A 16,804-nucleotide genomic window follows, 5' to 3' on the forward strand; every position below is an offset into this window, starting at 1 on the left:
TGTTCACAGCAGCCAAAAGGAAGAAATAACCCAAAGGTCCCTCCACTGATGAATAGATAAACAAAGTATGATATACCCTTCAATGGAATATTATTTGGCTATAAAAGGGAATGAAGTTGCTGATCAAGGTCACAACACGGATGGACCTTGAGGACATTATGCTCAGTGAAAGAAGCGACACACAAAAGACCACATATTACATGATTCCGTTTCATAGGAAATATCTAGAGTAGGCAAATCCGTAGAGACAGAAAGCAGATGAAGGGTTCCTCGGGGCTGGGAGAGGGGAAAAGGGATGACCCCTTGATGGGTACAGGGTGTCCTTTTGGAGCAATGAAAATGTTCTGGAACTAGGTAGTGGTCGTGGTTGAACAACACTGTGAATGTAGTGTCACTGAATTGTACACTCGAAAATGGTGAAAATGGTGAAAAAAATACATACATTCCTAAAAAAATAACTGGAAAGAGAGACACTAAAATGTTCACGGTGATTATTTCTGGATAGTGGTAGGATTGACTTTTTTTTTTCTTTTTTGGTACTTTCTGATCATTTTACAATTAAGCATGTTTTACATTAGTAATCAGAGTAGATAAAAGCCACGATGAGCTGTTTTCATTTTAGAAAGCAGGAAGAAAAGGAAAGAAAGAAGAGGGGGCAGTGGAGGGGGAGGAAGGAAAGAAGGAAGGAAGGAAGGGAGGGAGGGAGAGAGGGGAGGGAAGCAGGAGAGGGAAGGAGGGAAGGAAGGCAGGGAGGGAGGGAGTCAAGGGAGCTCTGAACCACCCCACTCCCTGTCTCTCTCATCTGCTTGGGGCTGCAGGCCTGAGTAGAGGGGCTGAGAGTTGTCAGGGTTTCTGGTTAGACACCAAGAAGGACCCTTTAGGTCAATAGGGGCGAGGTCACAGCCAACCGACTCTTTACATGTGCTGTAGAAAGATCCTCAAACTGTACTGTGTAAAAGGCAAGGTGTAGAACACAGTACTTCGATTACTGTAAACACACACACACACACACACACACACACATCACTAAAAAATGTAAACACATACAATTGCAAATGCAAAGATACTCTCTGCCAACATGAATAAAAAACAGTAAAAACCCGTTTTCCCCAAAGAGGGGAACTGGGTGGCTAGGAGGCGGGAGAGGGAAGGAAGGGAGCTGATTTTCACTCTGGACCTTTTGAGTTATATCATTTTCAAAGACATATACTTTTTTCTTGAGTATTTGCTTTGCATCCTAAAAAACAAAGTTTCCCAAACATTAGATGAAAGATATTCAGGTAAAAAAAATATACTGTTTCTGCCCTATTTTGTGTTTACCAAAGTAACAGTAGACATTACTTAACATCAATAAAGTAGGTGTTCCTCAAACATTGAAACAACACAGGAAAGTTTAAAGGAAACACAGAACACTCCTCGCTTACTTTCAAAGGGAAAGTATATTTAATAATAAAATGCATTTGAAAATAAAAGAAATGTATCAGAAAAATGGTCATTTTTTTTTACTTCTCTTTTTTTCTGCATTTTCTATAATGATATCTATTATTTTATTTTGGAAAAAGTCTGTAATTAACCAAGTTCTTAAACATAAAGGCACTGGCTTTAGGCGGCTGGTAAAGCATGTGCTGGTCTGACCTTGACCTCTGAGCAGCCCCTGACCGTTCCCTTCGGCCCTGTGCACTGTAGCCTCCTTGGCCCAAACCCTGGGCCCTGTCTCTCCAGCTGCCCTCAGATGGCCTGCCCTGCCTGCCAAGGCGTTCATTCTGTCCCCATCGGAAGCCTCCTTAGCCCTCACGACTCCCTGGTGGAACCGGTGCTTGGCAGAGGGCAGGGGCTTCTGGATTCCTCTCTAGGAGCGGCGTGGGGGCTGTTTCGAAAGGTATTTGTCCAACAAACTCAGTATTTCCACCTTGATGGTATGTTATAGACAAAGTTTTCAAAATAAATTTTTATTCCTCTTTTACATTAGGTTGAGCAAGAATTATCCATTCTTAAAAAGTGGGTGTGCATGTGTTGGGAGAAAACTGATGGAGAGAAATGGGCCTGCCCTGGGGCCATCTTCCCTGGCCCCCTTGGTGTGGCCACAGCGGGGAGAGCTTGCTGTCTGCCTGCTGTGCAGAAGACAGAGGTAAGCCTAGATGCCTCCAGCTTCCTTGTGCCCAGGCGTGTCATTGAAAAACCTTCCTGGGCTCTCCCCCATGGTCTGGGACCAACATTTGGAAGTTTTCTCCCGGGATGTGTTTTCTGAGCCTCACCCCTACTTGGCTTCTCTGCTCTGCTGTCCTTTGCATACTCTTGAGGTAATGCTAGGTCAGACCAAAGAGGGCCAGTCAGAAACTTCCCGGGTTCTCTAGTGGCTACTCTGGCAAGGTCCTTTTACCCCGGATAATTCCTCTGTTGCTTAAAATACTTCCATTTGAGAACCATCCTTTTGCAGTATTAATTCTAAATTCCTATTTAAGAACAAACAAAAGTTCATGTCTCCCCTGAATTACAAAAATATGTAATTGTGTAAAATAGGGAAAGGTGGACTCTTCCCCACCAAAAGTCACAAAATATTCACACACCGAGTGAGTACCTAAAGAGGATACTATAGATATTATAGTATAGAAATACTATAATATTTTTTTGAGGTCTTTAAAAATAAATCTCTGAGGAGCACCTGGGTGGCTCAGTCGGCCAAGTGTCTGACTCTTGCTTTTAGCTCAAATCACAATCTCACAGTTCGTGAGTTCCAGCCCTACATCAGGCTCCCTACTGACAGTGTGGAGCCTGCTTGGGATTCTCTTTCTCTCTGCCCCTCCCCTGTTTGCTCTCTCCCTCTCAAAATAAATAAATAAACTTCAAAATAAATAAATAAATCTCTGAGTCATCATTATTATTATTATCATTGCTTTATATAATTGTGATCATTCCATATATGAATTTTGATCCTTTTTAATAAAAACCATTTCAACAGAAGCATTTTTGTTGTTGTTGCTGGAAATCCTGGCTCTGCTGTGTTATTAATGATTTTATCTTGGGCATCTTCTTTAATCTCTCTGTGCCCCAGTTTCCTTACCTGCAAAATGGGGATAATACCAGTATTTACCTTCCAGGGTTCCTGCAAGGATTCAGTGAGACAATGCAGGGAAAATGCTTCGCCAACAGTGAAATGCAATTAAATGTTAGCCATTCATCCATTGCTAAGCATAGGCATGGTTGATTTCATTTTTCAGCTGTCATGAATAATACTACGATGAACACCTGTCTGTGTGGAGTCTTGTCCATATTGAGGATTTATTCCCTAGGAGCGATTCCTGGAAATGGAATTGCTGGACCAAAGGGTTAAGACTTTTCTAAAGTTCCTGATACAGATCGTTACTGCCACTCCTACCAGGAACGAAAAAAATCCTGGCTTGATTTACCATTTATTTACTTGTTTGTTTACTTATGTATTTATTTCCAGCTTTCTTGAAATACAGTTGACATATAACATTGTGTAAGCTTAAGGTGTACAATGTCATGATTTGATAACGTATAGATTACAGAATATTTTCCACAGTAAGGTTAGTTAGCACATCCTTTACCTCACATAATTACCGTTTTGTCGTTGTGAAGAATCCTGGTTTTAGATATGAATCTGTCCTCTGCAGGACAGGACACGGGGCTCCCTTCCCCTACCCCAGCACCCCCAACTTTAGTGGGTGTGATTTTATTTATTTATTTTTTTTTTTTAAATTTTTTTTTCAACGTTTTTTATTTATTTTTGGGACAGAGAGAGACAGAGCATGAACGGGGGAGGGGCAGAGAGAGAGGGAGACACAGAATCGGAAACAGGCTCCAGGCTCCGAGCCATCAGCCCAGAGCCTGACGCGGGGCTTGAACTCACGGACCGCGAGATCGTGACCTGGCTGAAGTCGGACGCTTAACTGACTGCGCCACCCAGGCGCCCCTGGGTGTGATTTTAGAAGCCTTCTCTCTCTGGGGCACCTGGGTGGCTCAGTCAGTTGAGTGTCGGACTTGGGCTTAGGTCATGATCTCATGCTTCATGAGTTCAAGACCCACATGGGGCTTCCTGCTGTCATCATAGAGCTGGTTTCAGATCCTCTGCCCCACCCCTCTCTACTCCTCCCCCTGTTTGCGCTCTCTCAAAAATAAAACATTAAAAAACAAACAAACAAGAAGCCTTCTCTCTCTGAACAAGCCCCAAGCCTGCCTCCAAGTCTGATAAGACATCTCGGCATCATGCAGGGACCTGGTAGAGTAACTCTCAGTTGTACTCTTTGTGAGACAGGGGCAAGGATCTTGCCCAAGGCGTGGTGAGGAATAATCAATGGCTAATGGCTGGAGTGGACTTTTGTCCTCCTGGTCATAAAAGACCTTTGATTTGCTTGGCCACTTTTGAGTTTCTCAGGAAAAGTGATAACACTAGGCCAAAGTTCGTGCCAATTGGTCAGACTGCCTCCCTCCAGTACCCATGAAGCTAGGGAGAGAAAGGGAGGATCATGGTCCCACATGAGCTGGGCCAGGTTCACTGGGGCTGGGGTCATCGGGGTAAGAGACACTTCCCCTTTGATCCTCCCACACATCACACCACAGGAAATATTCCTGTGCTTTGTCAGTCTACCACTGACCCCTGACACGTCTGAAGGAAGAAGGTTGGATACACAGTAGACAGAGGACTTAGAATGAAGTGAGGCTCAGCCCTGATTTGAGGGACTGATCAAAGCCAGGCTTGTCCCTCCTTCCATCACCACCCAGCCACTCACCAATACTCCCCAGAATTTGATTTGACTAAATCAAAATCCCCTGTACCTATGTAGGGGCAGCTGGAAAGCCAGACTACAGGGAGGACAGAGCTATCAGGTGGGACATTTGAGCCTGGTGGACGATATAACTTTCCCCTCCATGGCCCACAGAATCTTCAGGAAATCTATAGTGCCTGCCAGTGCTTTGGGGATTGGATGTGTTTTTGAAGGGTGAAATGAAATACAGAGACTAGCCTCAATCGGAGAATACCCATGGGTATCCAATCACATGTAGAAGAAAATTTAATGACATGGAAAACTGTTCACAACATGTTGTTAAAGAAAATAATTGGGTGCAGGAGGAAATGTGCAATTGCAATACCATTTTGGTCAAAACAGAAAAGCATTTGTTCTGTTGAAATGTGAGATTAAAGGATATATCTACATAAACATAGACATAGGCATAGACATAGACATAGGCATAGAAATATAGATGATATAGATATAGATATAGATATAGATATAGATATAGATATAGATAGATATAGATACATACGCCTGGGTGGCTCAGTCAGTTAAGCATCTGACTCTATTTTTTTTTTCAATGTTTTTTTTTTTTTGGGACAGAGAGAGACATAGCATGAACGGGGGAGGGGCAGAGAGAGAGGGAGACACAGAATCAGAAACAGGCTCCAGGCTCCGAGCCATCAGCCCAAAGCCTGACGCGGGGCTCGAACTCACGGACCGCGAGATCGTGACCTGGCTGAAGTCGGACGCTTAACCGACTGCGCCACCCAGGCGCCCCAAGCATCTGACTCTTGATCTCAGCTCAGGTAATGATCTTGGGGTTCATGAGGTCAGCCCCACATTGGGCTCTATGCTGACCGTGCAGAGCCTACCTGGGATTCTCTCTCTCCCTCTCTCTGTGCCCCTCCCCCACTCATGCTCTCTCTGTTTCCTTGTCTCTTTCTCAAAATAAGTAAACTTCAAAACAAGAAATATATATTTAATTATTCGTGCTTTATATTTTCTTTAACGAACACGTATCGCTTATGAAGCTGGAAATAATCTGAAATGTTTGATGAGATGAGCTGTTCTTACTGTGCTGGATTAGTTGGCAAAGGAATGAAGTAACATCGTCCAGGTCAAGCCAAGACTGAGGGGCCCATTGATTCATGGCCAGTTTAGCGACCTTTCCATTTGACTGGAAGGAAACACCTCCCCAGTAGTGTACTGAGCGCTCCGGACGCACGGCATCGGAAAGATCTGATAGACTGGACCACTCTGTCTCCCACTCACTTCCTTTTACTGGATTCCAGGGAATGAGCATTGTCTGGAGAGTGTGGGTGGCTATAAGTGCATTCTTTCTCCCATTTCTAAGTACACTCACCAGCTTTTCTTCTGCACTTCCGGTCAGTAACATGACCCTCGAGCTCTTCTGGGCAGAGAATCATGTCAGCAGGATGGGCTGGGAAGCCTCCTGCAGATTGAGCCAGTTTTAATCTGTGACTCATAGCCACACATAATAATTTTCTACAAAGGTGTCTGTTGAGTGAGAGGGACACACGGAGAGACAGAGACAGAGGGGCAGCCAGGCAACGTGCCTAGACTTACACCCCTGGACGTGAAAGGACCCTTCCAGATCACCTGTCTCATCGCTGCATGATCTGGGAAAGGGAGGCCTGGGTGGCACAGGCCAGCAGTACAGCCAGGCCACAGCCAGCTGGGTTTGCTTCCTGATCATCTCTCCTTGCCATCCTGCTCCCCGGCCCAGCCCACAGGGATACCCTAACTCCTCCCTGGCTGATCTTCCTTCCACCTACAGCTGTGTCACTGGGGGTCCTATGAACCATGTTGAGGGGTTTGGACATTAATCTGGGTCCATGAAACAGCATGGGAGAATGTTGTCAGGAGAGTAGTGGGGTCAGATCTGGATCTCAGGAGGCCGCTGAAACCCTCCGACTGCTGTGGCCAGACTGGGCCCACGGAATGGGTCCACGAAAGTTAGAGTGGGCTCAGGGAGACAGGTCAGGAGGCTGCTGTGATTGTCTGGGTGGGAGGCAGGGTCAGCCTGGACCAAGGCTGAGGCAATGGAGACGAAGAAGGGTGGGTGGTCTCCCTGACTTCTTGAAGCCCTCGTTGATCTCCTTCCGCATTTGCAGTCAGTATCAGCCAATTTAATACTTAGTTATGGGCTTACATTTGTTAGGGCTCTTCTAGCTGTGATTGCATGGAATCCTGACTCGAACCAGCTCAGGCTCAGCACGGTTGAGCCGTGTAGGGCACATGGGAGGTGTTCAGTAAATGATGAATGAATGAGCGAATGAATGAATGCGTCTTGACTCCTGGACCATTGTTCTTTCTACTACGCGTTAGGCAATACTGACCTTAAGCCTAAATTTTATAACCCTAAGTACTCCAAGGCCATCTATCTGGGCTTGCACCCAACTCAGGAATCCCGTCTACTACATGCCTGACAGATATCCATTTGGCCTATCTTTGGAATCCTCCCGGGTCAGGACACTCACTACCTCAAAAAGCAATCCATGTTAACAAACAACGAAAGAGATATGTAGTTTAAAAATCAGCTATATTGAAGTGTAATTTATATAAAATAAAGTGCACCAACTTAAGTATAACATTCAATCAGTTTGGCAAACATAGACAGTTATGTAACCACCACAATGCAGTCTAGAAAATTTCTATCATGCCAAAAAGTTTGCTTGTCTTAATAACACTTTCTTTTCTCTAGCTTACTTTAATGTAATAATATGGTAGGGGCGCCTGGGGTGGCTCAGTCGGTTGAGTGTCCGGCTTCGGCTCGGGTCACGATCTCACAGTTTGTGGGTTCGAGCCCTGCATTGGGCTCTGGGCTGACAGCTCAGAGCCTGGAGCCTGCTTCAAGTTCTGTGTCTCCCTCTCTCTCTGCTCCTCCCGGCTCATGCTCTCTCTCTCTCTCTCTCTCTCTCTCCTTCAAAAATAAATAAAAACATTGAAAAAAATTGTAAACAAAAGAATAGTAGACAATACCTGTAACATACAAAAAATGCGTTAATTGACTATTCGTGTTATCAGTAGGGCTTGTGATCAACGGAAGATTATTACTGGTTAAATTTCAGGGGAGTCAAAAGTGATATGTGGATTTTCAACTACACAAAGAATTGGTGCCCCTTACCCCTGCATTGTTCAAGCATCAACTGTATACACTCTCCAGTCATTTGAATCTGGCATATGTCACTTAGAATAATGCACTTAAGATTCATCTATGCTGTTGCCTGCATCAGTCGTTTTTTCCTTTTTATTGCTGAATACTAGTCCATTGAATGAACGTTACCACGATTTGTTTATTTATTCATCACTTGCTTATTCATTCAATTTGTTTATTCAACCCACCATTGGGTTGTTTCCAGCTTTTGGTTATTGTTAACAAAGCTTCTATGATAATTCACATGTGCATCCTTATGTGGACGTATTTTTAAAAACATTCTCTTGTATAAATACCTAGAATGTGATTTCTGGCTCATATGGGAGGTATATGTTTAACTTTTTAAAAAACTGCCCAACTATTTTCCAAAGTAGTATCTCGCATTTGTTTTTTTATTTAAAAAAATTTTGTTTAATGTTTATTTATTTTTGAGAGAGACAGAGACAGAATGCGAGTGGGTTAGGGGCAGAGAGAGAGGGAGACACAGAATCCGAAGCAGGCTCCAGGCTCCGAGCCATCAGCACAGAGCCCGATGCGGGGCTCGAACTCACAGAGCCGTGAGATCACGACCTGAGCCCAAGTCAGACGCTCAACCAACTGAGCCACCCAGGCGCCCCGTAGTATCTTGCATTTGTATCATCTTGCCCTCCTATCAATATTGTAGGAGAGGGGCACCTGGGTGGCTCAGTCGGTGAAGCGTCCGACTTCGGCTCAAGTCATGATCTCACGGTTCATGAGTTCATGAGCTCTCTGTGCCCCCCTTCCTTCCCCGCTCACACCCTGTCTCTCTCAAAAATAACTAAACATTAAAAAATGTTTGTAAAAATATCGTACGAGAGTTCCAGTTGCTCCACAATGTTGCAAGCACTTGGTATGGTCGGTTTTTAAAATTTTCATCACCGCAGGAATGTATAGTGGTCGCACTGCATTTGTTCCCATTTGTGTTGCCCTGATGACTCACGACACTGTGCATCTTTCCAGGTGCTTTGTATGCTATACACATGAAATAGATGAGGTAGGGAACTTGGGAGAACTTCCGTCTTGGCTCTGAACTCTTTCTTCACGGAGATACAGGCTTGTTGTCACTCACCCATCACACAGTTGTTGAGCGTCTATTGTGGACCACACGCTGTGCTGGCTCGAGGGGTGGTTATGAACCAGACAGGCATGGTCCCTGTCTCATGGATCTTACGGAGTCAGGGCAACACATTCATTTCCTTCCCTCGTGGCAATCTATATCAAAAATATGTATCTACTGTCAAAGAATTGCTGAGTGATTAGGAAACATCAAAACAGATTTATGCTAATTGTATATATTATATAATTTTAGGTTGATGTCTCATTAAGGTGTCTCTCACTTAAGATATGTGTACTTATTAAACATTTGGTTCTTTCACGTGGGTTCCCTTGGAGAGTGTCGCATGATCATCCAGGGAGATTAGGATTGCAACCATCTTCGAAACTGAAAGTCAGAGAGCTAGAAAACTGGCCCAAAGTCACTCAAAAGCAGAACCAGTCTTTGAACTCAAATCTTGGCACTTTAAGTCTAGATGCTGCTTGGAATAGTAACTGAGTGCCACTGGCATATTTTCAGTACAATTTTAGGACTAACACACTAGCTATAATCCGTTTAAATTAAGGTCCAAGGGATTATGGTCTGGGTTATTTTCCTAAGTTTCCTAAATATCTATCCAAATCCCTCATTCAGCCTGTGAGACCAAAAAGGTCCAGAGGAATGGCCACAGGGCGAGTCAGAATCCAAGTCCCGGCCTCCCGACTCCAAGCTGTTGTTTTGTGAAAGTGTTGCCCCTCGGTTCTCCCTCCTTTGCTTGGCCAGTCTCCGTTTATTTAGTCTACAAACATTCAAAGCAGTCTGTGCTGCTGTGGGCAAAGGAGTGAGGGAAGGTGAGAAGAGAGACTCAAGAGACCTGTATTCAAACCTCAGCTTTGCCACTTCCAGACCAAATGACTCCGGCAAGGAACTCAACTTCTGAGTCTCAGTTTCCTCATCTGCGCAATGGGAATGATGATAACGGCACTGACGCTGACGTTAGAGAGCTTCAGAGAGGCATCAAACTCCAAGTGCATGGAAAGCCCTCCCCTTGAGCTCTGGATTTTACTATTTGTTAAATAAATGAAGGAATACAAGCGCTTCGCTCCCTGCTGAGCTTATAACAGCACTGGATGAATCACTCGATGGCCAGCTTTTCCATTTAATAATTGCACTGAAATTATGTTTTATGAAGATTGAATTAAAGGAAGTTTTAGTAGAGAACATTTTCACTGAAATCAGAATTCAAGTACACGGTTTCATTTCTCCATGTTTTCTTCAAACTTTTATCCCCATTTGGAAGTTGCATTAAAGTGATTTATTGTTAAGAAGCTGACAACAATGAAAAGAAAATCCTAAAGGTACATTTTTATATAAAACCCATGACTCAAAACATTAATGGTTTTCATTTCTCTACATTGCCTTCCAACTTTTATTCAGAAAATTTTTACCTCATTAGAATGAGAATGGCTGTCTTTGGGTCACTCTTTTTTGAAAACATTTTATTATTTAATTTTTGCTTCCAATTGTTTAATAAATAAAGTTGTTCATGAGCTTTATGCTTGTGATTTCTAATGGTTCCATATGATTCTTTTTTTAAAAAAATTTTTTTTAATGTTTTTATTTATTTTTGCGACAGAGAGAGACAGGACATGAGCAGGGGAGGGCCAGAGAGAGAGGGAGACACAGAATCAGAAGCAGGCTCCAAGCTCCGAGCCGTCAGCACAGAGCCCAATGCGGGGCTCGAACCCACAGACTGTGAGATCATGACCTGAGCCGAAGTTGGACGCTCAACCGACAAGCCACCCAGGCGCCCCAGGTTCCATATGATTCTATCCAACAGAATTCATGCACTAACCTACAGAATCTCAACCCTGCAGGAAATTATATCAGATTATCATAGCTTATTATATTCCACAAAATCACTAAACGTTTGGATGTCACCACAACCCTATAAGGTTAAGTACTAAAATTACCCCACTTTAGGGGCTCTTGGGTGGCTCAGTCGGTTAAAGCGTCGAACTTCCGCTCAGGTCATGATCTCGCAGTTTGTGGGTTCAAGCCCTGCGTCAGGCTCTGTGCTGACAACTCAGGGCCTGGAGCCTGCTTCAATTCTGTCTCTCTCTCTCTCTCTCTCTCTCTCTCTGCCCCTCCCCCACTCACACTGTCTCTCTCAAAAACTAATAGACGTTAAAAAAAATTTTTTTTTAACTTAAAATGATCCCACTTTACAGATAAGGAAACTGAGGCTCGTGTAATTTTAATGATGGGCCAAAATTCATACGAATAGTGTCTCAGCGATCTATTGCCGTGTGGCAAACTGCCCCCAAATGCAGCGGCTAAGGCAATGACACCAGCTTATTTGCTCATGATTATGCAACACGATCAGTTGGTGAGTTGGCTCATCTCTGCTCCACACAGATACTGACTGAGGCAGCTTCCCTGTAGCTGGAGGATCCCGGGGTGGGGGTGGGGGGGGGTGGTTATTGAGAAGCCTGGTGTCTCCGCAGGGGAGGCTGAAATGGCTGGGGGCTGGCTGGTTTCTCTCTTTGTGGTCGCTCATCCTCCAGGGCCTCTGTGTCCACACGATGTGTCTGGCGGGTTGGCTGGACTTCTTTCTGGGCGTGTGGCTTCCTAGAGACCGAACGCAGAGACCCCAAGGCGCCTTAAGACCTAGGCTGGGAACTGGCACGATACCTTCTCTGCTGCATTCTTTTGGTCAAAGCAACTCCCAGGGTTGTTGGTCTAGAATCAAGGGGAGGAGAGTAGACCCTACCCCCTGCTTGGAGGAGCGCCAGGCATGAGGATGCCGGGATTGTTGGCTACCATCTTGGTAGCTATGGAACAGAACTCCAAACATAGGCCTGCGCGACTCCGACCTCCAACTCAGCTTCCCCGTCTCCATTCTACCTCAACAAATCTTTTTGTCTCACTAGCTCTTTCTCTTAGTTTCATTCACGTTTAAGTGGAATTTCCAGGAACGGGGAGACCTGGTCAAAGGGCAGGCACGTTGCCGTGCTCTATGCTGAGACAAGTCGGCATCGGCAGAGCAGAGTTATCTCGCGAGCTTCTCCTTAGGCCTGCTGCTCAAGCCCCTCCCCCCCCTTCACAAAGGAGATGTAGGTTTAATTTTATTCAGCTAATTTATTCAATTGTATTCATTTAATTTGTTCTGTTGCCGCACTTACTTTGACGGAGGAAATCTGGGTTCCCGCTATGGAGAACCTCTTTGGGACTTCTGGGCAACAGCAAAGTTAGCGGAGACTTATGAGGATCAGCTGATCCTGAGCTAGGCAGGATAGTGTTCCCTGTGGGACAGGGCACTCGGGGAAAGTAATTTGCTGACCTTGACTTTTTATAGAACTTGGGATGCGACAGCAAGAACGTGGCTTACACTTGCCAGAGTTTAGCGCCCCTTCTGAAGTGTGACCGTGTGTCTTTGTTTGCTGTTCGAGTTAGTTTACACCTGTTGTCCCATATTCTGTCCAGGTTAGCTTTTGTCCAGGGCCCAAACCTCCCAATTTGGGCAATAAATTTTACGCGTACCCTACCTGTCACAGAAACTGGGGTAAGTCATTTCTCCTCCCCGAGCCTCAGCTTCCTCATCTGGACAACAGGCCCAGCTACCAATTTCAGAGATGTGGATCACTTTTCATTTAATAGCATTCTTCCACGTGGCAGGAGCTGTCTCAGGCTCTGGGGGGATACTGTGGGTAACCAGACACTGTTCCTGCTCTCCTGTCTTGCTTGGGCTTCACGTAGACAAGCCAGCTAATTTCAGAGGTTCAATTTAGATCAGATAGCCAGGGAGGGCTTCTCCGAGAAGGTGATATCTGGGCCAAGGCGTGAAGAATGGGAGCAGAGCATAAAGGGAGGTGAGGGCACAGCACTCCAGGTTAAGGGAACAGCAAAAGCAAAGGCCCTGAGTCAGGAGATAACTCACTACAAGGGATAAAATGGAGCTCACGAGCAAGGTCATGTTCTAGAAACTGTGAAGAGTCCCAACAGTAATTATTTTACACTAGAGGGCTTTAAAATACTCTCAACATCCCTATGATCCTTAAGCGAGCCTTAAAATGATTCCAAAAAATGTTGGAGAGGTGGGGCCGAAAAGTATTATTAGTCCTGCTTTGCAGAACAAAATATTCTTATGAATTGTCTTTGCCTATCTTTCCAAAATGGTCCCACTATACGTCTATGCTTAAATTTAATTTCGTGTATCACCATTATCTTTTATTGCTTTTGAGGATGGGAATCTTCTGGGAACCAGAGACATCTGTATAAATCTCTTCCCATTATGGTATTTAATTCTGTGGTTAAGTCCTCGTGTGTATTGCTTTCACATCTATATTCATAAGAGATATTGGTCTGTAGTTTTCTTTTCTCATGATGCCTTGGTCTGGTCCTAGTGTTCGAGTAATGCTGCCCTCATAGAATGAGGCGAGAAGTGTTCCTTCCTCTTCTGATTTTTGGAAGGGTTTGTGAAGAATTGTACGGATTCTTCTCTAAATGTTTGGTAGAATTCACCAGTGAAACCATCTGGACCTGGGCTTTTCCTTGTGCGTAGTTGTTTTTTTTTTTTTTTTTTTTTTTTTTTTTTTTTTTTATTACTAAATCCATCTCTTGTTTCAGGTCTATTCAGACATTCTATTTCTTATTAAACTAGTGTTGTGTCTTTTAAAAATGTTTATTTATTTATTTTGAAAGAGAGAGAGAGAGAGAGACCATTCAGGGGAGGGGCAGAGAGAGAGGGAGACAGAGAATCCCAAGCAGGCTCTGCACTGTCAGTGGGGACCCCGATGTGGGGCTCGAACTCACGAACACAGAGGCCATGACCTGAGCCAAAATCAAGAGTCAGATGCTCAACCGACTGAGTCACCCAGGCCTCCCTATTTCTTATGAAATTAGTTTTAAGAGTTTGTGTCTTTCCAGGAATTTGATCATTTTACCTGAGTTCTCTAATTTATTGGCACACAGTTATGTATAGTAGTCACTTATAATCCTTTTTATGTTTGTAAGGAAGTAATGTCCCCTTTCGTTTCTTATTTTATTTATTCTTTTAATGTTTATTTATTTTTGAGAGAGAGAGACACACACACACACACACAGAGTGTGAGCAGGGGAGGGGCAGAGAGAGAGGGAGATACAGAATCCGAAGCAGGCTCCAGGCTCTGAGCTGTCAGCACAGAGCCCAATGTGGGACTCGAACTCACAAACCGCGAGATCATGACCTGAGCCGAAGTTGGATGCTCAACCTACTGAGCCACCCAGGCGCCCCTCATTTCTTATTTTAATAATTTTAATCATCTCTCTTTTTTTTCTAGGTCAATTTAGCTAAAGGTATGTCAATTTTGTTGATCTTTTCAAGAACCAACTATTGGTCGTTGAGTTTTTCTATTGTTCTTTGATTTTGTTAATTTTGATTCTAAACCTTATTATTTCCTTTCTTCTGCTTGCTTTAAGGCTTCATTGATCTTTTTCCAGTGTCTTAAAGTGGAGAGTTAGATTATTGATTTGAGGTCTTCTTTCCTAATACAGGCATTTAGTGCTTTGACTTTCCTTCTCTCCTGTGTGCTGTTGTTTAGCGTCAGGAGTCTGGGGTTTCCGTCTCAACTTCTCCACTGCCCCTGGAGAGGCCAGAGTAAAATAACCAGGTGTAGAGTCAGGGAGCCTTCCCGGGTCCTGAAACTGACACTTGCCGGGTGACCTTGGTTAAGTCACTGCCCCTCTTGGGTATTAGTTGTTTCTTACCTATAAAATGAAGAGGCAGGGGGCACCTGGGTGGCTCGGTCAGCTGAGCGTCTGACTCTTGGTTTTGGCTCAGCTCACGATCTCACAGCTTGTGAGATTGAGCCCCACATTGGGCTCTGTGCTGAGAGCATGGAGCCTGCCTGGGATTCTCTCTCTCCCCCTCTCTCTCTGCCCTTCACCTGCACATGCTCTCTCTCTTTCTCTCTTTCAAAATAAATATTTAAAAATAAAATAAAATAAAATAAAATAGGCTGCACCATAGCATGTCCAGGGCTCTCTTCTAGTCTAAATGGCTTAGAGAGCAGGCTCACATCTGACACATCTTTATATGTGTCTTTATATATCTTTTTGGAGTGGGCGTGTGTCGTTTCTACTCAGCATTCTCTTCCCTCCCCTCCGACAAGGCACTTGGTTGTCCTTTGGGGAGACACCACTCTCCCACAATATATCTAGACCTTTTTGTGTGTGCCATGGACCCCTCTGGCAGTCTCTAGAAGTCCATGGACCCTTCTGCAGATGGATGTTTTTAAACGTATACTATAGACTGCATATGATTTAAAAGAAGTCAATTATATTGATATCGTTCTCAAATAATTAGAAACACGAAATTTTGCTATAGTCTTATACATACACTTCTTTTTTTTAATTACATTTATTTATTTTTGACAGACAGAGAGAGACAGAGCACAAGCGGGGGAGGAGCAGAGAGAGAATGAGACACAGAATCCGAAGCAGGCTCCAGGCTCCGAGGCATCAGCACAGAGCCTGACGCTGTGCTCGAACTCACAAACCGTGAGATCATGATCTGAGCCGAAGTTGGAACCTTAACCGACTGAGCCACCCCGGCGCCCCCATACACTTCTTTATTAGCACATTAAATAATAAGATCTAGTTGGTCCGCTACCTACCATATTTCAAATAGTGAGGAACATAAACGATACTTTGAGATACCGACAACTGTGATGTAATACGAAACACCCGTGATTTCTATTGGTGACAAAGTTGTAGGTATTTTTAATGCTACTGTGATGCGTTTGCTACATTTGTAACAGAAGGAAATGCTAAATTTCAGGTAGAAGTCAGTGAAAAGAGAGCCATAATTTTTTCCTATGTAAATCAACCGTCCCTTGTTAAGAAACCTTTGTTTAGAAACTGCTTGACTCCGGGGATTCCGAAGTAAGCGTGTAACCCAGTAGCGGCCAATGAGAGCAGAGACTGGCTTAGCTATAGGCATTTAAGCCAAAGTGGTAGCATCAGAGTGCATCCTGGGCCTTTGCTGGAAGCCTGGGGCGGTTCTTTCTGGTGGGTTTGCTAAAGAGGATTGGGTGTAGGCCTGGATCCTACATACCTTGCCCTCACTGGGGAAAACCGACCTCAGGATGAAGCCAGTACCGAGGAAAGCAGAGCTGAGAAGTGATCATTCACAACTTCCTGGCAACATTCCTCCTTTTAATGTGTTAATTATGGAAGCCAATACATTATCTGTTGAAGCCAGTTTGAGTGGGGTTTTCTGTTCATTGAAATCAAAGCGGTCATAACTAATACAGTCCCATAAAGCTGGCACAAAGTAGGTGGCTCATGAAGGAATGATGAATGAATTTCAAACAATGTGGCAACGTGATTAATATTGTTTGCTAGACTCATCTGTACAGAACTGGCTTGATTGTGTTTTAGAGGATGAAGGTATACTTAAAGCAAGCATTCCATGGGCTTTTGGTTGGCTGAAGGAATAAAAGAACTCATCCATTGTCATTACTTTCTATTTTTAGCCTCGTATATTCCTCAGTGATACAACCAAGACCGCATAACACAAGTCTAGAGTCATTTGGGGCCACAGTTACAAACTAAGTCTGTGGCCCACTCACCCTGGGGAATAGCATGCAGTGATATAAAGGAAGAAGGTAGGTCTATATGTGCTGATATGGAAGCACCTCTAAGACTCTTCAAGAAGGAAATTACAAAACAGTAATGACAGTAAGGTTCCATTGTCATTAAAAACGAAATCTCCCAAGCAAAACTTTGAGTTTCTCTGTGAACATAGTGAGTGTATAAATCAAAGAAAAAAAG

The 16,804-nt window shown here is 44.1% G+C and overlaps 1 protein-coding gene across 2 annotated transcripts in view; it reads left to right on the top strand.

The window, feature by feature from the left end:
* Positions 1-2,263, top strand: part of ARHGEF37 (Rho guanine nucleotide exchange factor 37) — a 103,186-nt gene extending 100,923 nt beyond the window's left edge. For both annotated transcript variants that reach the window (XM_060634666.3, XM_060634667.2), the window contains exon 13: positions 1,970-2,263. In XM_060634666.3, the coding sequence (XP_060490649.1) occupies positions 1,970-2,248 (279 nt within the window). In that variant the 3' untranslated portion in view covers positions 2,249-2,263. The remainder of the gene's footprint in view (positions 1-1,969) is intronic.
* The last annotated feature ends 14,541 nt before the right edge of the window (positions 2,264-16,804 follow it).

Source organism: Panthera onca, chromosome A1, assembly GCF_046562875.1.
Source record: "Panthera onca isolate mPanOnc1 chromosome A1, mPanOnc1 haplotype 2, whole genome shotgun sequence".
Taxonomy (NCBI): domain Eukaryota; kingdom Metazoa; phylum Chordata; class Mammalia; order Carnivora; family Felidae; genus Panthera; species Panthera onca.